Source organism: Heterodontus francisci, unplaced genomic scaffold, assembly GCF_036365525.1.
Source record: "Heterodontus francisci isolate sHetFra1 unplaced genomic scaffold, sHetFra1.hap1 HAP1_SCAFFOLD_1074, whole genome shotgun sequence".
Lineage (NCBI taxonomy): Eukaryota > Metazoa > Chordata > Chondrichthyes > Heterodontiformes > Heterodontidae > Heterodontus > Heterodontus francisci.
In genome coordinates, this window is record NW_027142137.1 from 77,857 (window position 1) to 104,270 (window position 26,414).

General features: G+C 45.8%; 1 protein-coding gene across 2 annotated transcripts in view; it reads left to right on the forward strand.

Moving 5' to 3' along the window:
* Nucleotides 1-26,414, forward strand: part of LOC137366668 (kremen protein 2-like) — a 43,312-nt gene that overhangs the window by 867 nt on the left and 16,031 nt on the right. For both annotated transcript variants that reach the window (XM_068028347.1, XM_068028348.1), the window contains exons 2-5: nt 6,932-7,103; nt 7,959-8,050; nt 8,456-8,580; nt 8,881-9,034. In XM_068028347.1, the coding sequence (XP_067884448.1) occupies nt 6,932-7,103; nt 7,959-8,050; nt 8,456-8,580; nt 8,881-9,034 (543 nt within the window). The remainder of the gene's footprint in view (nt 1-6,931; nt 7,104-7,958; nt 8,051-8,455; nt 8,581-8,880; nt 9,035-26,414) is intronic.

The window sequence follows — 26,414 nt, forward strand, 5'->3', positions numbered from 1 at the left end:
GATACAGAGTAAAGCTCCCTCTGCACTGTTCCCCCATCAAACACTCCCAGGACAGGTACAGTACGGGGGTTAGATACAGAGTAAAGCTCCCTCTACACTGTCCCCCATCAAACACTCCCAGGACAGGTACAGTACGGGGGTTAGATACAGAGTAAAGCTCCCTCTACACTGTCCCCATCAAACACTCCCAGGACAGGTACAGTGCGGGGGTTAGATACAGAGTAAAGCTCCCTCTACACTGTCCCCATCAAACACTCCCAGGACAGGTACAGTACGGGGGTTAGATACAGAGTGAAGCTCCCTCTACACTGTCCCCATCAAACACTCCCAGGACAGGTACAGCACAGTGCATCCAAAACACAACGGCACAGTGTCCCAGAGGGGAGAATGTATCTCTGACCCACAATGAATTGATAATTGAAGGCAATTCGGTCTGCTGCTTTGCTCCAGAGTGGGTCATTCAGAGAGCAATTGCATTTTCCTGTAAATTTTATCATCCAGGTCAAAACTCTCCGTATTTCGAAAGATTATTTTGCCTTTGCGGTAAAAGTGCGGTGACTGGCGTGTGATGTAGTTGTTTTGTGTGTTGCACCTTTCTGCATCCGCTCGTCGATCTCCTTTGGCATTGCTCCCCGTTAGTTTGAGTTTAATGATGTTTTGGGGGTGGGGAGGGGGAAACAGACTGAAAAGGCTTCGGCGCCTCGGACCCAAGAGGCCTCACAGGAAAGCAGGCAAAAATTGATGGTGCAGAGGGAGGCCATTCAGCCCATGGGGCCCGTGCTACCCCTCCCCCCCCCCGCCCCCCGCCCCCCGAGAATGGCCAAAGCCAGAGATATCGGGGGCGGGCGCCCGAAAGCTCGGTAAAAGAGGTCGGTTTTAAGGAGCGTCTTAAAGGAGGAGAGAGAGAGAGGCGGAGAGGTTTGTGGGGAAATTCCAGGGCTTAAGGGCCGCCCCCCCCCCCCCGCCCCCTCAACCACCCCGGGCGCGGTCGCCAATGGTGGAGCGATGGGATTCAGGAGGTTCGAGAGACCGGAACTGGAGGTGGGGGGGGGGGGGGGGGGGCGCGGAGATCTCGGAGGGCCTTCGGGGCTGAGATAGGGGAGGGTTGTGGGGGCACTGGAGGAGGTTACAGAGATAGGGAGGGGGGAGAGGGTTGGCGAGGACCACGGAGGGATTTGAGGATGAGTGAAAAGGGGGTTGTAAGCGTGCTGGAGGGAGGGAGGGAGGGCACTGGAGGGAATGTGAGTTGGACTGCGATCTCTCTCGGAGAAATGTAACCCTTTTGAAATGCTCAGAAGTCTTGGATGTTTTGATGTTGTTAATTGAGGCTCGGGACGGAGATTAAAGGAAATATTTTCCCTGTCTTTCACTTCAAAGGGCTGGATTCTCCCCTCCCTCTCTCCCTCCACCAGCCCACATCAAGAGACGTCTGAACTCGGCTCACACTAAACCACAAGCCCAGGCGTTGCTGGGGCAACCTCTGTCACGGATAGGCCCAGCCGGCAGAACTGGGCAAACCCCTGCACCACAAAAAAACAGGCCTCCGCTTTCCTTTAAAGACAATTCTCAGCCGCCGTTTCTCATCCCTTCCCCGTTTCTCAACGGCCCCACTCCCACCCCCATCCCCCCACCCCCCGGGGGGGCCCCTGAGCTCAGGGATTCCCTCCCTGAAACTCTCTCTCTCTCTCTCTCACCTCCTTTGATATGCTCCTTAAAACCAACCAACCTCTCCGACCGAGCTTTTGCCAGCCCGTCTCTCTCCGTCACCATCCAGGTGGTGGAACCCGCCTCTCGAGTGTTGGCGACTCGTGACCGAAAACTAAGACGGGTTGTGGGGGGTGGGGGGGGGTGGTGGTGGGAGGGGAGCCAATGTTGTGGACGGGGCTTTGGAGGGGAAAGAGGGAGCAGGGAATCGTCTCCCGGGCTCCGGAGGGCTGAGTTACGAGGGAAAGCTCGGAGGTGATGAGCGAGGTGTCAAACGGAGGGCCTCGTCTTCCCTCTCGGGTGAGGCAGTCGAGGTTGGCACGGGTGTAGAAAACACCATGAGGTGAAGCAGAGTCATCGAGGGCTCAAAGCCACGCGGGTGACTCTGTACATTAGGAGCCCCCTTGGCAAACTGGTCATCTATTGCCCCAGAACCCTCACCGTGACCCCATAACCTTCACCGTGACCCCATAACCTTCACCGTGACCCCATAACCATCACCGTGACCCCATAACCTTCACCGTGACCCCATAACCTTCACAGTGACCCCATAACCATCACCGTGACCCCATAACCTTCACCGTGACCCCATAACCATCACCGTGACCCCATAACGTTCACTGTGACCCCATAACCATCACCGTGACCCCATAACCTTCACTGTGACCCCATAACCATCACCGTGACCCCATAACCTTCACCGTGACCCCATAACCATCAACGTGACCCCATAACCTTCTCCATGACCCCATAACCTTCACCGTGACCCCATAACCATCAACGTGACCCCATAACCTTCACCTTCACCACATAACCTTCACCGTGACCCCATAACTGTCACCATAATCCCAGAACCATCACTGTGACACCATAACCATCACCGTGACCCCATTACCATCACCGTGACCCCATATCCATTACCGTGACCCCATAACTGTCACCGTGACCCCATAACCGTCACCGTGACCCCATAACCGTCAGTGTGACCCCATAACCGTCACTGTGACCCCATAACCATCAGTGTGACCCCATAACCGTCAGTGTGACCCCATAACCGTCACTGTGACCCCATAACCGTCACTGTGACTCCATAACCTTTATTGTGACCCCATAACCTTCTCCGTGACCCCATAACCTTCTCCGTGACCCCATAACCATCAACGTGACCCCATAACCTTCACCGTGACCCCAGAACATTTATTGTGACCCCATAACCTTCCCCGTGACCCCATAACCTTCTCCATGAGCCCATAAACATCACCGTGACCCCAGAACATTCACTGTGACCCCATAACCTTCTCCGTGACCCCATAACCATCACCGTGACCCCATAACCATCACCGTGACCCCATTACCATCACCGTGACCCCATATCCATTACTGTGACCCCATATCCGTCACCGTGACCCCATATCCATTACCGTGACCCCATATCCGTCACCGTGACCCTATAACCGTCACCGTGACCCCATAACCATCGCCATGAATGTCAGAACAGCACATGTGGAAGAAATGTTCTGTGTTTGCACGAGTGTGGGTGTTTGCGTGTGATGGGGGGGGGGGACGCGATGGAGGGGAGCCAGAGCGAGGGGGAGTGGGCCTTGGGGGGAGGAGAGGGGGAAGGCGAAGAGGACTGCACACGCGGAGGGGAGCAGAGGGCGGGGGGGGGTGGCATTGGGGGTGGGGGAAGGGGTGAGGAGAGAGGGTGTGTAGGGGTCAGTGAGGGGAAGAGCGGAGGGGAGGGAGGGAGAGAGAGAAGCTGCGAGACAGACGGCAGGGGAGGAAACCGGGAGGGCAGGAGAGAGGGAAAGGAGGGGAGGGAGGGGGGAGGCTATATCCGCAAAACTCCCCATGTCACACCAAGGGATGGCATCCAGTGGAGGGGGGGGGGGAATCGGAACAGGATTCTCGCAGCGGGGAGAGGGAGGGAGCTGGTAAATAGAAATAGCCCAGGACGGGGTTGGGGGTTGGCGGGGGGTGGGGGGGGAGGGGAATGGGGGGGGTTTTAAGGGACTTGGGGGGGGTAGGGTGAATGAAAGGGTTAACTGGGAGCTGTCGGTTCCCCCCCTCTAACTAGCAAGAGGCTGCTTAAGGGATTAACATTAACTGTCCCCAGATGTTAACGGGATAGATTTTCTGTGTTAACAGCCATTTGGAAAAGAACTGATTAATCCCAGTTCCCTCTCCGCACATTCCCTGCTCCATCCATCAGCCTGAAACTGTCCGAGCCTCTCAAACAGGTACAGTACGGGGGTTAGATACAGAATAAAGCTCCCTCTACACTGTCCCCCATCAAACACTCCCAGGACAGGTACAGTACGGGGGTTAGATACAGAGTAAAGCTCCCTCTACACTGTCCTCCATCAAACACTCCCAGGACAGGTACAGTACGGGGGTTAGATACAGAGTAAAGCTCCCTCTACACTGTCCCCCATCAAACACTCCCCAGGACAGGTACAGTACGGGGGTTAGATACAGAGTAAAGCTCCCTCTACACTGTCCCCCATCAAACACTCCCCAGGACAGGTACAGTACGGGGGTTAGATACAGAGTAAAGCTCCCTCTACACTGTCCCCCATCAAACACTCCCCAGGACAGGTACAGTACGGGGGTTAGATACAGAGTAAAGCTCCCTCTACACTGTCCCCATCAAACACTCCCCAGGACAGGTACAGCAGACCTCTCTCTCTCTCCCCCCCTCTGTCTGTCTCCCTCCTTTTTTACCTCTGTTTCACTCAAGGTGAGACACACACAGAGGGAGATTCGTACAGAGGAACATGGGAGAAAGTAAGCGGGAAGGCGAGATTCGGTGAGGGAGAGCAGGAGAGAGAGAGAAAGGGACTGTGAGAGTGCGAGAGAGAGAGAGTGTGTGAGAGGAAGTGAGGGAGAATGTGAGAGTGCGGGAGAGAGAGTGTGAGAGGAAGAGGGAGAGGAGAGAGTGAGGGAGGGCAGACGGGAGAAAGAAAGTGAGAGTGGGGGAGAGAAGGAGAGAGCGAGTGAGAGTATGTGTGTGTGTGAGGGAGAGGGAGACTGTGTGAGAGAGAGGGAGCGTGAGATGCTGTGTGAGGGAGAGTGAGTTTCTGTGTGAGAGAGGAGGGAGTGTGAGATTCTGTTTTTGGAGAAAGTGTGGGAGAGAGAGAGTGAGTGAGTGCGTGTGGGAGGGAGAGAGTGAGATTCTGTGCGGCAGAGAGAGTGAGAGTGAAAGTACCAAGAGAAAGTGGGTGAGCGTGAGACAGAAGTAATTGTGCTTGGAAGCAGTTCAGACAGGCCTCTCCCTGGCTTGGAGCAGTGCCAGGAGCCTCACGTTACAGGAGAGACGATTAAAGGATATTTTAAAAGTTGCAATGAGACCAAAAGACAGACATCAAACGGAGAGGTGGTCAGCCCAGTGCCTGCTTGTGGGGCCCCCGGTGGGGAGGGCGGAATGGGGAACACCTTCCGAGCTCACTTTGATCTGATCTCTCTCTCTCAATGTTCACGGGAGAGCACTGGGTTAGTGGTGTGGGTCTGACGCTCACGTGCAAGTTCACACACACACACTCCCTCCCTCCCAGCACTGGCAGCTTTCTCTCTCTCCCTTGCTCAGACCCCCAGGGTTCCTGCTTTAACAGAGACAAGGAGCGGGAGCCAAACCATCTTGTCATCCTCCGCTGTTTTTTGGGCAGCTTGGGCCTCGAGCTGGACCCGCCTCCCGCCGGTGAGGAACTCCTTTCCAGGCTCGGGATCCAGGCGTCCCTTTCGGAGGGAAGGTCTCGGCTGCTCCGTAGGGTGCGGAGGCGCGGGTCGGACGAGCTCACTCTCCCCTCTTACCCCGATCCCGTTCACCCTGTCGTGGTGCTGCTGAGAGGGCGAGGGGTAAAATCAGAGTCAGACACGCGTACACGGAGCCGCGCACGTCACAACACAAGAACAGTCCGTTCGGCCCATCAGCTCCGTGCTGGTGTTACTACCCCACACGTGCTTCCTCCCACCTCCTCTCCATCACCCCTCTCCATCACCATACCCTTCTATCCCTTTCTCCCTCCTGTGTTTATCCAGCTTCCCCACCTTAAATCCATCGATCCGATTCACCTCAACCACTCCCTGTGGGAGCGAGTCCCACATTCCCCACTCCCTGGGGGAAAGACCATTCTCCTGAATTCCCCCATTGGATTTATTAGAGACTGTCTTATATTGATGGGCCCCTCGTTCTGGTCTCGCCCGCAAGTGTAAACATCTTCTCTACGTCTACCCGATCGAAACCCCTGTCGTAATCTTAAAGACCTCGATCAGGTTCACCCCTCAGCCTTCTCTGTTCTAGAGAAAAGAGCCCCAGCCTGGTCAATCTTTCCTGATAGTTATAACCTCTCAGTTCAGGTATGTTCCGAACAAATCTTTTTTACAGTGCCTCGATATCCTTTTATATAATATGGAGACCGGAACTGTACACAGTGCTCCGAGTGTGGTCTAACCGAGGGATACGGAGACCGGAACTGTGCACAGTGCTCCGAGTGTGGTCTAACTGAGGGATACGGAGACCGGAACTGTGCACAGTGCTCCGAGTGTGGTCTAACTGAGGGATACGGAGACCGGAACTGTGCACAGTGCTCCGAGTGTGGTCTAACAGAGGGATATGGAGACCGGAACTGTGCACAGTGCTCCGAGTGTGGTCTAACCAAGTTTAAGACAACTTGTCTGTGTTTAAATTCCATTCCTACACATACATAGACATGGGGGAAGAGTGGACATGGGCTGTGGGTGATTAAATGGGTGTAGAGTCAGTGATAGAGGAGAGTGGACATGGGCTGTGGGTGATTAAATGGGTGTAGAGTCAGTGATAGGGGAGAGTGGACATGGGCTGTGGGTGATTAAATGGGTGGAGAGTCAGTGATAGGGGAGAGTGGACATGGGCTGTGGGTGATTAAATGGGTGTAGAGTCAGTGATAGGGGAGAGTGGACATGGGCTGTGGGTGATTAAATGGGTGTAGAGTCAGTGATAGAGGAGAGTGGACATGGGCTGTGGGTGATTAAATGGGTGTAGAGTCAGTGATAGAGGAGAGTGGACATGGACTGTGGGTGACTAAATGGGTGTAGAGTCAGTGATAGGGGAGAGTGGACATGGGCTGTGGGTGATTAAATGGGTGCGGTAGAATCTATTGATATTAAATGCTAGACTGTATCACATGGCTGACAAAACTTGGGAAGACGAGCGTCGAATGTGCTGATGTTTCTCCTCCTTTCCTTCCAGACATTTCCGAGTGTTTCCGTGTGAATGGCGCCGATTACCGGGGTAACCAGAATCAAACCTCACTGGTCAACGGGAGGCCGTGCCTGTACTGGAATCAGACGCCTCAGCACACCTACAACACACTTAAGTATCCCAATGGAGAGTGGGGCCTCGGGAACCACAATTACTGCCGGTTAGTAACGATGGCGGTGGTGCTTTTAGATGGCGATGGTCACTCCCCAGGGTAAGGCAGCGTTAAAGAGGCCAGTGGGAGGCAGACGTTTGGCCCAAAGGGGTGGATGTGAGGTTACTGTTGAGCAAAGCTCGGCCATGATCTGGTTGAGTGGGCGGAATGGGCTGGAGGGGAGGAACGGCCGGTCCGCTAACGCCTCGATATTAAAATTCTCATCCTCGTTTTCAAATCCTTCCATCGTCCTCACTCCCCTCCCCCCCGCCCCACCCTCCCCATCTCAGCAACCTCTTCCTGCCCCGACGACCTTCCGAGATCTCTGCTCTCCTCCAGCTCTGGCTCCTTGAACGTCCCCCGATTTCCATTGCTCCACAATTGGCGACCGTGCCTGGGCCCTAAGCTTTGGAATTCCCTCCCTCAATTTCGCTGCCTCACCACCTCATCCTTTCAAGACACTCCTTAAAGCCGACCTCTTTGAGCTTACAGTCACCTGTCCCTAGTGTCTCCTCACATGGCTTGGGGTAGAATTTTCGTTGATAACACTCCTGTGAAGTGTGCGGGGAGATTGTATCATGTTAAAGGTACAATATTATTACAAGTTCTTATTGTTGTTACGTCCTTTTTGTATCTCCCCAATCCCGGGATATCCCTCCTGTATCTCCCCAATCCCGGGATATCCCTCCTGTATCTCCCCAATCCTGGGATATCCCTCCTGTATCTCCCCAATCCCGGGATATCCCTCCTGTATCTCCCCAATCCCGGGATATCCCTCCTGTATCTCCCCAATCCCGGGATATCCTCCATGTATCCCCAGGACTCCGAAGGATCTGCCACAGTGACCCTCTTTTTGCTCCGCAGAAACCCAGATGGGGATGTACAGCCCTGGTGTTATGTCTCAGAAAATGAGGAAGGAATTTACTGGAAATACTGCAACATTCCGAGCTGTAGCAGTGAGTATTGCGTCTTTGAGGGTCCGGCCTGAAAGACGACATTAGATTTCCCGCAGCACCTTCCAAAGTGCATCCAAAACAAACGATGATCACCTCGCCGCGTGCAGGATCTTGCTGTGTGCAAATTGGATGCCACATTTTCTTACATTACGACAGTGGCCACACTTTTTTAAAAAAAAAAAGCATTAGCTGCAAAGCACCTTGGGGACATCCGGTGGGGGTGACAGGCGCTATAGCAATGAAAGTCTCTCTCTCCCTCGCTCCCGCATTCACACTGGCTCACGCAGCTCGCCAGCGCCCGCCCTTTCCGAGCGTGGCACCGCGGGCCCCCCCTCCGCTTCCCCCGCGCGTGTGTGTGTGTTCTCCGCTAACAGGCCCCTTCTCCCTGTGCTCTGATCCCCGCAGTGCCCGGTTACATGGGCTGTTTCCTGGACTCGGGGAACCCGCCCGCGCTGAGCGGCAGCAGTGGGACCTCCACCAAGCTGACGGTGCAGGTCTGCCTTCGCTTCTGCCGCAAGAAAGGCTACAAGGTAAGGACCGCCAGAGAGAGGGAGCGTGGAGGTGGCGGGATTGGGGGGGGGCGGGCGGCAAGATCTGGGCACTTCTGTGCGCGTCGGGCCGTGCGTGCGTGCGTGTGCGAGAGTGCGGGGACACGTGCAGACCCGCGTGAGCGTGCACGCGCGTGTGATGGGTGCCGGGTATTTGCGCACGTGCAAAGCGCTCGGGGTGGGGAGCGCGCGCGCTCAGGGGCGGTGCTGGAGGGCAGGCCGAATGGCGCTGGGTCACGTTGCAGGAACGGCGGGTCTAATAGGCTGTGCCCTTGTTGTCAGTACGCAGGTGTAGAGGCCGGCTATGCTTGTTTCTGCGGTAACGCACTCGACCTGAGCAAGAAGGAGCGAGTGAGCGCAGTAGAGTGTGACCAGGTCTGCTTCGGAAAGTCCAGCGAGCTCTGTGGTGGAGACGGGCGCATTGGGATATATGATGGTGAGACGCCTCTGCTAACAAGGCAATGAGTGACACACAGTATCACACACACACACAGTAACACACACACACACACACACAGCTTCTGCTCCTGGTCACAGCCACTTGGCAGTGTGTGAGTGTGTGAGGATGTTTGTGTGTCAGGGGGGCCTGTGTTTGAGTATGTCAGGTGTGTGTGTGTGCGAGGGAGGTGTCTGCGAGTGTGTCAGCGGGTGTGTATGTTGGGGTCTGTGTGTGTGTGTTTGTGTATCTGTGTTTGTGTATGTCTGTCTCTGTGTGTATGTGTATCTGTGTTTGTGTGTGTCTGTCTCTGTGTGTATCTGTATCTGTGTTTGTGTGTGTCTGTCTCTGTGTGTATGTGTATCTGTGTTTGTGTATGTCTGTCTCTGTGTGTATGTGTATCTGTGTTTGTGTGTGTCTGTCTCTGTGTGTATGTGTATCTGTGTTTGTGTGTATGTGTATCTGTGTTTGTGTATGTCTGTCTCTGTGTGTATGTGTATCTGTGTTTGTGTATGTCTGTCTCTGTGTGTATGTGTATCTGTGTTTGTGTGTGTCTGTCTCTGTGTGTATGTGTATCTGTGTTTGTGTATGTCTGTCTCTGTGTGTATGTGTATCTGTGTTTGTGTGTGTCTGTCTCTGTGTGTATGTGTATCTGTGTTTGTGTGTATGTGTATCTGTGTTTGTGTGTGTCTGTCTCTGTGTGTATGTGTATCTGTGTTTGTGTGTGTCTGTCTCTGTGTGTATGTGTATCTGTGTTTGTGTGTATGTGTATCTGTGTTTGTGTGTGTCTGTCTCTGTGTGTATGTGTATCTGTGTTTGTGTGTGTCTGTCTCTGTGTGTATGTGTATCTGTGTTTGTGTATGTCTGTCTCTGTGTGTATGTGTATCTGTGTTTGTGTGTGTCTGTCTCTGTGTGTATGTGTATCTGTGTTTGTGTGTATGTGTATCTGTGTTTGTGTATGTCTGTCTCTGTGTGTATGTGTATCTGTGTTTGTGTATGTCTGTCTCTGTGTGTATGTGTATCTGTGTTTGTGTGTGTCTGTCTCTGTGTGTATGTGTATCTGTGTTTGTGTATGTCTGTCTCTGTGTGTATGTGTATCTGTGTTTGTGTGTGTCTGTCTCTGTGTGTATGTGTATCTGTGTTTGTGTGTGTCTGTCTCTGTGTGTATGTGTATCTGTGTTTGTGTATGTCTGTCTCTGTGTGTATGTGTATCTGTGTTTGTGTGTGTCTGTCTCTGTGTGTATGTGTATCTGTGTTTGTGTGTGTCTGTCTCTGTGTGTATGTGTATCTGTGTTTGTGTATGTCTGTCTCTGTGTGTATGTGTATCTGTGTTTGTGTGTGTCTGTCTCTGTGTGTATGTGTATCTGTGTTTGTGTATGTCTGTCTGTGTGTGTATGTGTATCTGTGTTTGTGTGTGTCTGTCTGTGTGTGTGTATGTGTATCTGTGTTTGTGTATCTCTGTCTCTGTGTGTATGTGTATCTGTGTTTGTGTGTGTCTGTCTCTGTGTGTATGTGTATCTGTGTTTGTGTGTATGTGTATCTGTGTTTGTGTGTGTCTGTCTCTGTGTGTATGTGTATCTGTGTTTGTGTGTGTCTGTCTCTGTGTGTATGTGTATCTGTGTTTGTGTGTGTCTGTCTCTGTGTGTATGTGTATCTGTGTTTGTGTGTGTCTGTCTCTGTGTGTATGTGTATCTGTGTTTGTGTGTGTCTGTCTCTGTGTGTATGTGTATCTGTGTTTGTGTGTGTCTCTCTCTGTGTGTATGTGTATCTGTGTTTGTGTGTGTCTGTCTCTGTGTGTATGTGTATCTGTGTTTGTGTATGTCTGTCTCTGTGTGTATGTGTATCTGTGTTTGTGTGTGTCTGTCTCTGTGTGTATGTGTATCTGTGTTTGTGTGTGTCTGTCTCTGTGTGTATGTGTATCTGTGTTTGTGTATGTCTGTCTCTGTGTGTATGTGTATCTGTGTTTGTGTATGTCTGTCTCTGTGTGTGTATGTGTATCTGTGTTTGTGTATGTCTGTCTCTGTGTGTGTGTGTATCTGTGTTTGTGTATGTCTGTCTCTGTGTGTATGTGTATCTGTGTTTGTGTGTGTCTGTCTCTGTGTGTATGTGTATCTGTGTTTGTGTATGTCTGTCTCTGTGTGTATGTGTATCTGTGTTTGTGTGTGTCTGTCTCTGTGTGTATGTGTATCTGTGTTTGTGTGTATGTGTATCTGTGTTTGTGTGTGTCTGTCTCTGTGTGTATGTGTATCTGTGTTTGTGTATGTCTGTCTCTGTGTGTATGTGTATCTGTGTTTGTGTGTGTCTGTCTCTGTGTGTATGTGTATCTGTGTTTGTGTATGTCTGTCTCTGTGTGTATGTGTATCTGTGTTTGTGTGTGTCTGTCTCTGTGTGTATGTGTATCTGTGTTTGTGTGTGTCTCTCTCTCTGTGTATGTGTATCTGTGTTTGTGTGTGTCTGTCTCTGTGTGTATGTGTATCTGTGTTTGTGTATGTCTGTCTCTGTGTGTATGTGTATCTGTGTTTGTGTATGTCTGTCTCTGTGTGTATGTGTATCTGTGTTTGTGTGTGTCTGTCTCTGTGTGTATGTGTATCTGTGTTTGTGTATGTCTGTCTCTGAGTGTATGTGTATCTGTGTTTGTGTATGTCTGTCTCTGTGTGTATGTGTATCTGTGTTTGTGTGTGTCTGTCTGTGTGTGTATGTGTATCTGTGTTTGTGTATGTCTGTCTCTGTGTGTGTGTGTATCTGTGTTTGTGTATGTCTGTCTCTGTGTGTGTATGTTTATCTGTGTTTGTGTATGTCTGTCTCTGTGTGTGTGTGTATCTGTGTTTGTGTATGTCTGTCTCTGTGTGTATGTGTATCTGTGTTTGTGTGTGTCTGTCTCTGTGTGTATGTGTATCTGTGTTTGTGTATGTCTGTCTCTGTGTGTATGTGTATCTGTGTTTGTGTGTGTCTGTCTCTGTGTGTATGTGTATCTGTGTTTGTGTATGTCTGTCTCTGTGTGTATGTGTATCTGTGTTTGTGTATGTCTGTCTCTGTGTGTATGTGTATCTGTGTTTGTGTGTGTCTGTCTCTGTGTGTATGTGTATCTGTGTTTGTGTATGTCTGTCTCTGTGTGTATGTGTATCTGTGTTTGTGTGTGTCTGTCTCTGTGTGTATGTGTATCTGTGTTTGTGTATGTCTGTCTCTGTGTGTATGTGTATCTGTGTTTGTGTATGTCTGTCTCTGTGTGTATGTGTATCTGTGTTTGTGTGTGTCTGTCTCTGTGTGTATGTGTATCTGTGTTTGTGTGTGTCTGTCTCTGTGTGTATGTGTATCTGTGTTTGTGTATCTCTGTCTCTGTGTGTATGTGTATCTGTGTTTGTGTATGTCTGTCTCTGTGTGTATGTGTATCTGTGTTTGTGTATGTCTGTCTCTGTGTGTATGTGTATCTGTGTTTGTGTGTGTCTGTCTCTGTGTGTGTGTGTATCTGTGTTTGTGTATGTCTGTCTCTGTGTGTGTGTGTATCTGTGTTTGTGTATGTCTGTCTCTGTGTGTGTATGTGTATCTGTGTTTGTGTATGTCTGTCTCTGTGTGTGTGTGTATCTGTGTTTGTATATGTCTGTCTCTGTGTGTATGTGTATCTGTGTTTGTGTGTGTCTGTCTCTGTGTGTATGTGTATCTGTGTTTGTGTATGTCTGTCTCTGTGTGTATGTGTATCTGTGTTTGTGTGTGTCTGTCTCTGTGTGTATGTGTATCTGTGTTTGTGTATGTCTGTCTCTGTGTGTATGTGTATCTGTGTTTGTGTGTGTCTGTCTCTGTGTGTATGTGTATCTGTGTTTGTGTGTATGTGTATCTGTGTTTGTGTGTGTCTGTCTCTGTGTGTATGTGTATCTGTGTTTGTGTGTGTCTGCCTCTGTGTGTATGTGTATCTGTGTTTGTGTATGTCTGTCTCTGTGTGTGTGTGTATCTGTGTTTGTGTGTGTCTGTCTCTGTGTGTATGTGTATCTGTGTTTGTGTATGTCTGTCTCTGTGTGTATGTGTATCTGTGTTTGTGTGTGTCTGTCTCTGTGTGTATGTGTATCTGTGTTTGTGTGTGTCTCTCTCTGTGTGTATGTGTATCTGTGTTTGTGTGTGTCTGTCTCTGTGTGTATGTGTATCTGTGTTTGTGTGTGTCTGTCTCTGTGTGTATGTGTATCTGTGTTTGTGTGTGTCTGTCTCTGTGTGTATGTGTATCTGTGTTTGTGTATGTCTGTCTCTGTGTGTATGTGTATCTGTGTTTGTGTGTGTCTGTCTCTGTGTGTGTGTGTGTATCTGTGTTTGTGTATGTCTGTCTGTGTGTGTGTGTGTATCTGTGTTTGTGTATGTCTGTCTCTGTGTGTGTATGTGTATCTGTGTTTGTGTATGTCTGTCTCTGTGTGTGTGTGTATCTGTGTTTGTGTATGTCTGTCTCTGTGTGTATGTGTATCTGTGTTTGTGTGTGTCTGTCTCTGTGTGTATGTGTATCTGTGTTTGTGTGTGTCTGTCTCTGTGTGTGTGTGTATCTGTGCTTGTGTATATCTGTCTCTGTGTGTATGTGTATCTGTGTTTGTGTCTGTCTGTCTCTGTGTGTATGTGTATCTGTGTTTGTGTATGTCTGTCTCTGTGTGTATGTGTATCTGTGTTTGTGTGTGTCTGTCTCTGTGTGTATGTGTATCTGTGTTTGTGTGTGTCTGTCTCTGTGTGTATGTGTATCTGTGTTTGTGTGTGTCTGTCTCTGTGTGTATGTGTATCTGTGTTTGTGTGTGTCTGTCTCTGTGTGTATGTGTATCTGTGTTTGTGTATATCTGTCTCTGTGTGTATGTGTATCTGTGTTTGTGTATGTCTGTCTCTGTGTGTATGTGTATCTGTGTTTGTGTATGTCTGTCTCTGTGTGTATGTGTATCTGTGTTTGTGTATGTCTGTCTCTGTGTGTATGTGTATCTGTGTTTGTGTATGTCTGTCTCTGTGTGTATGTGTATCTGTGTTTGTGTGTGTCTGTCTCTGTGTGTATGTGTATCTGTGTTTGTGTATATCTGTCTCTGTGTGTATGTGTATCTGTGTTTGTGTATGTCTGTCTCTGTGTGTATGTGTATCTGTGTTTGTGTATGTCTGTCTCTGTGTTTATGTGTATCTGTGTTTGTGTGTGTCTGTCTCTGTGTGTATGTGTATCTGTGTTTGTGTATCTCTGTCTCTGTGTGTATGTGTATCTGTGTTTGTGTATGTCTGTCTCTGTGTGTATGTGTATCTGTGTTTGTGTATGTCTGTCTCTGTGTGTGTGTGTATCTGTGTTTGTGTGTGTCTGTCTCTGTGTGTATGTGTATCTGTGTTTGTGTGTGTCTGTCTCTGTGTGTATGTGTATCTGTGTTTGTGTATGTCTGTCTCTGTGTGTATGTGTATCTGTGTTTGTGTATGTCTGTCTCTGTGTGTATGTGTATCTGTGTTTGTGTGTGTCTGTCTCTGTGTGTATGTGTATCTGTGTTTGTGTATGTCTGTCTCTGTGTGTGTATGTGTACCTGTGTTTGTGTATGTCTGTCTGTGTGTGTGTGTGTATCTGTGTTTGTGTATGTCTGTCTCTGTGTGTATGTGTATCTGTGTTTGTGTATCTCTGTCTCTATGTGTATGTGTATCTGTGTTTGTGTGTGTCTGTCTCTGTGTGTATGTGTATCTGTGTTTGTGTATGTCTGTCTCTGTGTGTATGTGTATCTGTGTTTGTGTATGTCTGTCTCTGTGTGTATGTGTATCTGTGTTTGTGTGTGTCTGTCTCTGTGTGTATGTGTATCTGTGTTTGTGTGTGTCTGTCTCCGTGTGTATGTGTATCTGTGTTTGTGTATGTCTGTCTCTGTGTGTATGTGTATCTGTGTTTGTGTATGTCTGTCTCTGTGTGTATGTGTATCTGTGTTTGTGTATGTCTGTCTGTGTGTGTGTGTGTATCTGTGTTTGTGTGTGTCTGTCTCTGTGTGTATGTGTATCTGTGTTTGTGTATGTCTGTCTCTGTGTGTATGTGTATCTGTGTTTGTGTATCTCTGTCTCTGTGTGTATGTGTATCTGTGTTTGTGTATCTCTGTCTCTGTGTGTATGTGTATCTGTGTTTGTGTGTGTCTGTCTCTGTGTGTATGTGTATCTGTGTTTGTGTATGTCTGTCTCTGTGTGTATGTGTATCTGTGTTTGTGTATCTCTGTCTCTGTGTGTATGTGTATCTGTGTTTGTGTATCTCTGTCTCTGTGTGTATGTGTATCTGTGTTTGTGTGTGTCTGTCTCTGTGTGTATGTGTATCTGTGTTTGTGTGTGTCTGTCTCTGTGTGTATGTGTATCTGTGTTTGTGTGTATGTGTATCTGTGTTTGTGTATGTCTGTCTCTGTGTGTATGTGTATCTGTGTTTGTGTATCTCTGTCTCTGTGTGTATGTGTATCTGTGTTTGTGTGTGTCTGTCTCTGTGTGTATGTGTATCTGTGTTTGTGTGTGTCTGTCTCTGTGTGTGTGTGTATCTGTTTGTGTATGTCTGTCTGTGTGTATGTGTATCTGTGTTTGTGTATGTCTGTCTCTGTGTGTATGTGTATCTGTGTTTGTGTATCTCTGTCTCTGTGTGTATGTGTATCTGTGTTTGTGTATCTCTGTCTCTGTGTGTGTCTGTCTGTGTGTGTGTGTGTGTGTGTGTGTTTGTGTGTGTCTGTCTCTGTGTGTATGTGTATCTGTGTTTGTGTATGTCTGTCTCTGTGTGTATGTGTATCTGTGTTTGTGTATCTCTGTCTCTGTGTGTATGTGTATCTGTGTTTGTGTATCTCTGTCTCTGTGTGTATGTGTATCTGTGTTTGTGTGTGTCTGTCTCTGTGTGTATGTGTATCTGTGTTTGTGTATGTCTGTCTCTGTGTGTATGTGTATCTGTGTTTGTGTATCTCTGTCTCTGTGTGTATGTGTATCTGTGTTTGTGTGTGTCTGTCTCTGTGTGTATGTGTATCTGTGTTTGTGTATGTCTGTCTCTGTGTGTATGTGTATCTGTGTTTGTGTGTGTCTGTCTCTGTGTGTATGTGTATCTGTGTTTGTGTATCTCTGTCTCTGTGTGTATGTGTATCTGTGTTTGTGTATCTCTGTCTCTGTGTGTATGTGTATCTGCGTTTGTGTATCTCTGTCTCTGTGTTTATGTGTATCTGTGTTTGTGTGTGTCTATCTCTGTGTGTATGTGTATCTGTGTTTGTGTGTGTCTGTCTCTGTGTGTATGTGTATCTGTGTTTGTGTATGTCTGTCTCTGTGTGTATGTGTATCTGTGTTTGTGTGTGTCTGTCTCTGTGTGTATGTGTATCTGTGTTTGGGTAAGTCTGTCTCTGTGTGTATGTGTATCTGTGTTTGTGTGTGTCTGTCTCTGTGTGTATGTGTATCTGTGTTTGTGTATGTCTGTCTCTGTGTGTATGTGTATCTGTGTTTGTGTATCTCTGTCTCTGTGTGTATGTGTATCTGTGTTTGTGTGTGTCTGTCTCTGTGTGTATGTGTATCTGTGTTTGTGTGTGTCTGTCTCTGTGTGTATGTGTATCTGTGTTTGTGTCTGTCTGTCTCTGTGTGTATGTGTATCTGTGTTTGTGTATGTCTGTCTCTGTGTGTATGTGTATCTGTGTTTGTGTGTGTCTGTCTCTGTGTGTATGTGTATCTGTGTTTGTGTATCTCTGTGTCTGTGTGTGTGTGTGTATCTGTGTATTTATGTTTGTGTGTATGCATGTGTCTGTGTGTGTGTGTATCTGCATATGTGTGTGTGTGTGTATGTCTGTCTGTGTTTGTGTGTGTCTGTCTCTGTGTGTATGTGTATCTGTGTTTGTGTGTGTCTGTCTCTGTGTGTATGTGTATCTGTGTTTGTGTGTATGTGTATCTGTGTTTGTGTATGTCTGTCTCTGTGTGTGTATGTGTATCTGTGTTTGTGTATGTCTGTCTCTGTGTGTATGTGTATCTGTGTTTGTGTGTGTCTGTCTCTGTGTGTATGTGTATCTGTGTTTGTGTGTGTCTGTCTGTGTGTGTATGTGTTTCTGTGTTTGTATGTGTCTGTCTCTGTGTGTATGTGTATCTGTGTTTGTGTATGTCTGTCTCTGTGTGTATGTGTATCTGTGTTTGTGTATGTCTGTCTCTGTGTGTATGTGTATCTGTGTTTGTGTGTGTCTGTCTGTGTGTGTATGTGTTTCTGTGTTTGTATGTGTCTGTCTCTGTGTGTATGTGTATCTGTGTTTGTGTATGTCTGTCTCTGTGTGTATGTGTATCTGTGTTTGTGTATGTCTGTCTCTGTGTGTATGTGTATCTGTGTTTGTGTGTGTCTGTCTCTGTGTGTGTGTGTATCTGTGTTTGTGTATGTCTGTCTCTGTGTGTATGTGTATCTGTGTTTGTGTATGTCTGTCTCTGTGTGTATGTGTATCTGTGTTTGTGTGTGTCTGTCTCTGTGTGTATGTGTATCTGTGTTTGTGTGTGTCTGTCTCTGTGTGTATGTGTATCTGTGTTTGTGTATGTCTGTCTCTGTGTGTATGTGTATCTGTGTTTGTGTATGTCTGTCTCTGTGTGTATGTGTATCTGTGTTTGTGTATCTCTGTGTCTGTGTGTGTGTGTGTATCTGTGTATTTATGTTTGTGTGTATGCATGTGTCTGTGTGTGTGTGTATCTGCATATGTGTGTGTGTGTGTATGTCTGTCTGTGTTTGTGTGTGTCTGTCTCTGTGTGTATGTGTATCTGTGTTTGTGTGTATGTGTATCTGTGTTTGTGTATGTCTGTCTCTGTGTGTGTATGTGTATCTGTGTTTGTGTATGTCTGTCTCTGTGTGTATGTGTATCTGTGTTTGTGTGTGTCTGTCTCTGTGTGTATGTGTATCTGTGTTTGTGTGTGTCTGTCTGTGTGTGTATGTGTTTCTGTGTTTGTATGTGTCTGTCTCTGTGTGTATGTGTATCTGTGTTTGTGTGTGTCTGTCTCTGTGTGTATGTGTATCTGTGTTTGTGTATCTCTGTCTCTGTGTGTATGTGTATCTGTGTTTGTGTGTGTCTGTCTCTGTGTGTATGTGTATCTGTGTTTGTGTGTGTCTGTCTGTGTGTGTATGTGTATCTGTGTTTGTGTGTGTCTGTCTCTGTGTGTATGTGTATCTGTGTTTGTGTATGTCTGTCTCTGTGTGTATGTGTATCTGTGTTTGTGTGTGTCTGTCTCTGTGTGTATGTGTATCTGTGTTTGTGTATGTCTGTGTCTGTGTGTGTGTGTGTATCTGTGTATTTATGTTTGTGTGTATGCATGTGTCTGTGTGTGTGTGTATCTGCATATGTGTGTGTGTGTGTATGTCTGTCTGTGTTTGTGTGTGTCTGTCTCTGTGTGTATGTGTATCTGTGTTTGTGTGTGTCTGTCTCTGTGTGTATGTGTATCTGTGTTTGTGTGTATGTGTATCTGTGTTTGTGTATGTCTGTCTCTGTGTGTGTATGTGTATCTGTGTTTGTGTATGTCTGTCTCTGTGTGTATGTGTATCTGTGTTTGTGTGTGTCTGTCTCTGTGTGTATGTGTATCTGTGTTTGTGTGTGTCTGTCTCTGTGTGTATGTGTATCTGTGTTTGTGTATGTCTGTCTCTGTGTGTATGTGTATCTGTGTTTGTGTGTGTCTGTCTCTGTGTGTATGTGTATCTGTGTTTGTGTATGTCTGTCTCTGTGTGTATGTGTATCTGTGTTTGTGTGTGTCTGTCTCTGTGTGTATGTGTATCTGTGTTTGTGTATGTCTGTCTCTGTGTGTATGTGTATCTGTGTTTGTGTATGTCTGTCTCTGTGTGTATGTGTATCTGTGTTTGTGTATGTCTGTCTCTGTGTGTATGTGTATCTGTGTTTGTGTATGTCTGTCTCTGTGTGTATGTGTATCTGTGTTTGTGTGTGTCTGTCTCTGTGTGTGTGTGTGTATCTGTGTTTGTGTATGTCTGTCTCTGTGTGTATGTGTATCTGTGTTTGTGTGTGTCTGTCTCTGTGTGTATGTGTATCTGTGTTTGTGTATGTCTGTCTCTGTGTGTATGTGTATCTGTGTTTGTGTGTGTCTGTCTCTGTGTGTATGTGTATCTGTGTTTGTGTATGTCTGTCTCTGTGTGTATGTGTATCTGTGTTTGTGTGTGTCTGTCTCTGTGTGTATGTGTATCGGTGTTTGTGTATCTCTGTCTCTGTGTGTATGTGTATCTGTGTTTGTGTGTGTGTATGTGTATCTGTGTTTGTGTATGTCTGTCTCTGTGTGTATGTGTATCTGTGTTTGTGTATGTCTGTCTCTGTGTGTGTGTGTATCTGTGTTTGTGTATCTCTGTCTCTGTGTGTATGTGTATCTGTGTTTGTGTGTGTCTGTCTCTGTGTGTATGTGTATCTGTGTTTGTGTATGTCTGTCTCTGTGTGTATGTGTATCTGTGTTTGTGTGTGTCTGTCTCTGTGTGTATGTGTATCTGTGTTTGTGTATCTCTGTCTCTGTGTGTATGTGTATCTGTGTTTGTGTATCTCTGTCTCTGTGTGTATGTGTATCTGCGTTTGTGTATCTCTGTCTCTGTGTGTATGTGTATCTGTGTTTGTGTGTGTCTATCTCTGTGTGTATGTGTATCTGTGTTTGTGTGTGTCTGTCTCTGTGTGTATGTGTATCTGTGTTTGTGTATGTCTGTCCCTGTGTGTATGTGTATCTGTGTTTGTGTGTGTCTGTCTCTGTGTATGTGTATCTGTGTTTGTGTAAGTCTGTCTCTGTGTGTATGTGTATCTGTGTTTGTGTGTGTCTGTCTCTGTGTGTATGTGTATCTGTGTTTGTGTATCTCTGTCTCTGTGTGTATGTGTATCTGTGTTTGTGTATCTCTGTCTCTGTGTGTATGTGTATCTGTGTTTGTGTGTGTCTGTCTCTGTGTGTATGTGTATCTGTGTTTGTGTGTGTCTGTCTCTGTGTGTATGTGTATCTGTGTTTGTGTGTGTCTGTCTCTGTGTGTATGTGTATCTGTGTTTGTGTGTGTCTGTCTCTGTGTGTATGTGTATCTGTGTTTGTGTATGTCTGTGTCTGTGTGTGTGTGTGTGTCTGTGTATTTATGTTTGTGTGTATGCATGTGTCTGTGTGTGTGTGTATCTGCATATGTGTGTGTGTGTGTATGTCTGTCTGTGTTTGTGTGTGTCTGTCTCTGTGTGTATGTGTATCTGTGTTTGTGTGTGTCTGTCTCTGTGTGTATGTGTGTCTGTCTCTGTGTGTATGTGTATCTGTGTTTGTGTGTGTCTGTCTCTGTGTGTATTTGTATCTGTGTTTGTGTATGTCTGTCTCTGTGTGTATGTGTATCTGTGTTTGTGTGTGTCTGTCTCTGTGTGTATGTGTATCTGTGTTTGTGTGTGTCTGTCTCTGTGTGTAAGTGTATCTGTGTTTGTGTGTGTCTGTCTCTGTGTGTATGTGTATCTGTGTTTGTGTATGTCTGTCTCTGTGTGTATGTGTATCTGTGTTTGTGTATGTCTGTCTCTGTGTGTATGTGTATCTGTGTTTGTGTGTGTGTATGTGTATCTGTGTTTGTGTATGTCTGTCTCTGTTTGCATGTGTATCTGTGTTTGTGTGTGTCTGTCTCTGTGTGTATGTGTATCTGTGTTTGTGTATGTCTGTCTCTGTGTGTATGTGTATCTGTGTTTGTGTATGTCTGTCTCTGTGTGTATGTGTATCTGTGTTTGTGTATCTCTGTCTCTGTGTGTATGTGTATCTGTGTTTGTGTATGTCTGTCTCTGTGTGTATGTGTATCTGTGTTTGTGTATCTCTGTCTCTGTGTGTATGTGTATCTGTGTTTGTGTATCTCTGTCTCTGTGTGTATGTGTATCTGTGTTTGTGTGTGTCTGTCTCTGTGTGTATGTGTTTCTGTGTTTGTATATGTCTGTCTCTGTGTGTATGTGTATCTGTGTTTGTGTATGTCTGTCTCTGTGTGTATGTGTATCTGTGTTTGTGTGTGTCTGTCTCTGTGTGTATGTGTATCTGTGTTTGTGTATGTCTGTCTCTGTGTGTATGTGTATCTGTGTTTGTGTGTATCTGTCTCTGTGTGTATGTGTATCTGTGTTTGTGTATGTCTGTCTCTGTGTGTATGTGTATCTGTGTTTGTGTATGTCTGTCTCTGTGTGTATGTGTATCTGTGTTTGTGTGTGTCTGTCTCTGTGTGTATGTGTATCTGTGTTTGTGTATGTCTGTCTCTGTGTGTATGTGTATCTGTGTTTGTGTGTGTCTGTCTGTGTGTGTATGTGTATCTGTGTTTGTGTGTGTCTGTCTCTGTGTGTATGTGTATCTGTGTTTGTGTATGTCTGTCTCTGTGTGTATGTGTATCTGTGTTTGTGTATCTCTGTCTCTGTGTGTATGTGTATCTGTGTTTGTGTGTGTCTGTCTCTGTGTGTATGTGTATCTGTGTTTGTGTGTGTCTGTCTCTGTGTGTATGTGTATCTGTGTTTGTGTCTGTCTGTCTCTGTGTGTATGTGTATCTGTGTTTGTGTATGTCTGTCTCTGTGTGTATGTGTATCTGTGTTTGTGTGTGTCTGTCTCTGTGTGTATGTGTATCTGTGTTTGTGTATCTCTGTGTCTGTGTGTGTGTGTGTATCTGTGTATTTATGTTTGTGTGTATGCATGTGTCTGTGTGTGTGTGTATCTGCATATGTGTGTGTGTGTGTATGTCTGTCTGTGTTTGTGTGTGTCTGTCTCTGTGTGTATGTGTATCTGTGTTTGTGTGTGTCTGTCTCTGTGTGTATGTGTATCTGTGTTTGTGTGTATGTGTATCTGTGTTTGTGTATGTCTGTCTCTGTGTGTGTATGTGTATCTGTGTTTGTGTATGTCTGTCTCTGTGTGTATGTGTATCTGTGTTTGTGTGTGTCTGTCTCTGTGTGTATGTGTATCTGTGTTTGTGTGTGTCTGTCTGTGTGTGTATGTGTTTCTGTGTTTGTATGTGTCTGTCTCTGTGTGTATGTGTATCTGTGTTTGTGTATGTCTGTCTCTGTGTGTATGTGTATCTGTGTTTGTGTATGTCTGTCTCTGTGTGTATGTGTATCTGTGTTTGTGTGTGTCTGTCTGTGTGTGTATGTGTTTCTGTGTTTGTATGTGTCTGTCTCTGTGTGTATGTGTATCTGTGTTTGTGTATGTCTGTCTCTGTGTGTATGTGTATCTGTGTTTGTGTATGTCTGTCTCTGTGTGTATGTGTATCTGTGTTTGTGTGTGTCTGTCTCTGTGTGTGTGTGTATCTGTGTTTGTGTATGTCTGTCTCTGTGTGTATGTGTATCTGTGTTTGTGTATGTCTGTCTCTGTGTGTATGTGTATCTGTGTTTGTGTGTGTCTGTCTCTGTGTGTATGTGTATCTGTGTTTGTGTGTGTCTGTCTCTGTGTGTATGTGTATCTGTGTTTGTGTATGTCTGTCTCTGTGTGTATGTGTATCTGTGTTTGTGTATGTCTGTCTCTGTGTGTATGTGTATCTGTGTTTGTGTATCTCTGTGTCTGTGTGTGTGTGTGTATCTGTGTATTTATGTTTGTGTGTATGCATGTGTCTGTGTGTGTGTGTATCTGCATATGTGTGTGTGTGTGTATGTCTGTCTGTGTTTGTGTGTGTCTGTCTCTGTGTGTATGTGTATCTGTGTTTGTGTGTATGTGTATCTGTGTTTGTGTATGTCTGTCTCTGTGTGTGTATGTGTATCTGTGTTTGTGTATGTCTGTCTCTGTGTGTATGTGTATCTGTGTTTGTGTGTGTCTGTCTCTGTGTGTATGTGTATCTGTGTTTGTGTGTGTCTGTCTGTGTGTGTATGTGTTTCTGTGTTTGTATGTGTCTGTCTCTGTGTGTATGTGTATCTGTGTTTGTGTGTGTCTGTCTCTGTGTGTATGTGTATCTGTGTTTGTGTATCTCTGTCTCTGTGTGTATGTGTATCTGTGTTTGTGTGTGTCTGTCTCTGTGTGTATGTGTATCTGTGTTTGTGTGTGTCTGTCTGTGTGTGTATGTGTATCTGTGTTTGTGTGTGTCTGTCTCTGTGTGTATGTGTATCTGTGTTTGTGTATGTCTGTCTCTGTGTGTATGTGTATCTGTGTTTGTGTGTGTCTGTCTCTGTGTGTATGTGTATCTGTGTTTGTGTATGTCTGTGTCTGTGTGTGTGTGTGTATCTGTGTATTTATGTTTGTGTGTATGCATGTGTCTGTGTGTGTGTGTATCTGCATATGTGTGTGTGTGTGTATGTCTGTCTGTGTTTGTGTGTGTCTGTCTCTGTGTGTATGTGTATCTGTGTTTGTGTGTGTCTGTCTCTGTGTGTATGTGTATCTGTGTTTGTGTGTATGTGTATCTGTGTTTGTGTATGTCTGTCTCTGTGTGTGTATGTGTATCTGTGTTTGTGTATGTCTGTCTCTGTGTGTATGTGTATCTGTGTTTGTGTGTGTCTGTCTCTGTGTGTATGTGTATCTGTGTTTGTGTGTGTCTGTCTCTGTGTGTATGTGTATCTGTGTTTGTGTATGTCTGTCTCTGTGTGTATGTGTATCTGTGTTTGTGTGTGTCTGTCTCTGTGTGTATGTGTATCTGTGTTTGTGTATGTCTGTCTCTGTGTGTATGTGTATCTGTGTTTGTGTGTGTCTGTCTCTGTGTGTATGTGTATCTGTGTTTGTGTATGTCTGTCTCTGTGTGTATGTGTATCTGTGTTTGTGTATGTCTGTCTCTGTGTGTATGTGTATCTGTGTTTGTGTATGTCTGTCTCTGTGTGTATGTGTATCTGTGTTTGTGTATGTCTGTCTCTGTGTGTATGTGTATCTGTGTTTGTGTGTGTCTGTCTCTGTGTGTGTGTGTGTATCTGTGTTTGTGTATGTCTGTCTCTGTGTGTATGTGTATCTGTGTTTGTGTGTGTCTGTCTCTGTGTGTATGTGTATCTGTGTTTGTGTATGTCTGTCTCTGTGTGTATGTGTATCTGTGTTTGTGTGTGTCTGTCTCTGTGTGTATGTGTATCTGTGTTTGTGTATGTCTGTCTCTGTGTGTATGTGTATCTGTGTTTGTGTGTGTCTGTCTCTGTGTGTATGTGTATCGGTGTTTGTGTATCTCTGTCTCTGTGTGTATGTGTATCTGTGTTTGTGTGTGTGTATGTGTATCTGTGTTTGTGTATGTCTGTCTCTGTGTGTATGTGTATCTGTGTTTGTGTATGTCTGTCTCTGTGTGTGTGTGTATCTGTGTTTGTGTATCTCTGTCTCTGTGTGTATGTGTATCTGTGTTTGTGTGTGTCTGTCTCTGTGTGTATGTGTATCTGTGTTTGTGTATGTCTGTCTCTGTGTGTATGTGTATCTGTGTTTGTGTGTGTCTGTCTCTGTGTGTATGTGTATCTGTGTTTGTGTATCTCTGTCTCTGTGTGTATGTGTATCTGTGTTTGTGTATCTCTGTCTCTGTGTGTATGTGTATCTGCGTTTGTGTATCTCTGTCTCTGTGTGTATGTGTATCTGTGTTTGTGTGTGTCTATCTCTGTGTGTATGTGTATCTGTGTTTGTGTGTGTCTGTCTCTGTGTGTATGTGTATCTGTGTTTGTGTATGTCTGTCCCTGTGTGTATGTGTATCTGTGTTTGTGTGTGTCTGTCTCTGTGTATGTGTATCTGTGTTTGTGTAAGTCTGTCTCTGTGTGTATGTGTATCTGTGTTTGTGTGTGTCTGTCTCTGTGTGTATGTGTATCTGTGTTTGTGTATCTCTGTCTCTGTGTGTATGTGTATCTGTGTTTGTGTATCTCTGTCTCTGTGTGTATGTGTATCTGTGTTTGTGTGTGTCTGTCTCTGTGTGTATGTGTATCTGTGTTTGTGTGTGTCTGTCTCTGTGTGTATGTGTATCTGTGTTTGTGTGTGTCTGTCTCTGTGTGTATGTGTATCTGTGTTTGTGTGTGTCTGTCTCTGTGTGTATGTGTATCTGTGTTTGTGTATGTCTGTGTCTGTGTGTGTGTGTGTGTCTGTGTATTTATGTTTGTGTGTATGCATGTGTCTGTGTGTGTGTGTATCTGCATATGTGTGTGTGTGTGTATGTCTGTCTGTGTTTGTGTGTGTCTGTCTCTGTGTGTATGTGTATCTGTGTTTGTGTGTGTCTGTCTCTGTGTGTATGTGTGTCTGTCTCTGTGTGTATGTGTATCTGTGTTTGTGTGTGTCTGTCTCTGTGTGTATTTGTATCTGTGTTTGTGTATGTCTGTCTCTGTGTGTATGTGTATCTGTGTTTGTGTGTGTCTGTCTCTGTGTGTATGTGTATCTGTGTTTGTGTGTGTCTGTCTCTGTGTGTAAGTGTATCTGTGTTTGTGTGTGTCTGTCTCTGTGTGTATGTGTATCTGTGTTTGTGTATGTCTGTCTCTGTGTGTATGTGTATCTGTGTTTGTGTATGTCTGTCTCTGTGTGTATGTGTATCTGTGTTTGTGTGTGTGTATGTGTATCTGTGTTTGTGTATGTCTGTCTCTGTTTGCATGTGTATCTGTGTTTGTGTGTGTCTGTCTCTGTGTGTATGTGTATCTGTGTTTGTGTATGTCTGTCTCTGTGTGTATGTGTATCTGTGTTTGTGTATGTCTGTCTCTGTGTGTATGTGTATCTGTGTTTGTGTATCTCTGTCTCTGTGTGTATGTGTATCTGTGTTTGTGTATGTCTGTCTCTGTGTGTATGTGTATCTGTGTTTGTGTATCTCTGTCTCTGTGTGTATGTGTATCTGTGTTTGTGTATCTCTGTCTCTGTGTGTATGTGTATCTGTGTTTGTGTGTGTCTGTCTCTGTGTGTATGTGTTTCTGTGTTTGTATATGTCTGTCTCTGTGTGTATGTGTATCTGTGTTTGTGTATGTCTGTCTCTGTGTGTATGTGTATCTGTGTTTGTGTGTGTCTGTCTCTGTGTGTATGTGTATCTGTGTTTGTGTATGTCTGTCTCTGTGTGTATGTGTATCTGTGTTTGTGTGTATCTGTCTCTGTGTGTATGTGTATCTGTGTTTGTGTATGTCTGTCTCTGTGTGTATGTGTATCTGTGTTTGTGTATGTCTGTCTCTGTGTGTATGTGTATCTGTGTTTGTGTGTGTCTGTCTCTGTGTGTATGTGTATCTGTGTTTGTGTATGTCTGTCTCTGTGTGTATGTGTATCTGTGTTTGTGTGTGTCTGTCTGTGTGTGTATGTGTATCTGTGTTTGTGTGTGTCTGTCTCTGTGTGTATGTGTATCTGTGTTTGTGTATGTCTGTCTCTGTGTGTATGTGTATCTGTCTCTGTGTGTGTGTGTATCTGTGTTTGTGTGTGTCTGTCTCTGTGTGTATGTGTGTCTGTCTCTGTGTGTGTGTGTATCTGTGTTTGTGTATCTCTGTCTCTGTGTGTATGTGTATCTGTGTTTGTGTGTGTCTGTCTCTGTGTGTATGTGTTTCTGTGTTTGTATATGTCTGTCTCTGTGTGTATGTGTATCTGTGTTTGTGTATGTCTGTCTCTGTGT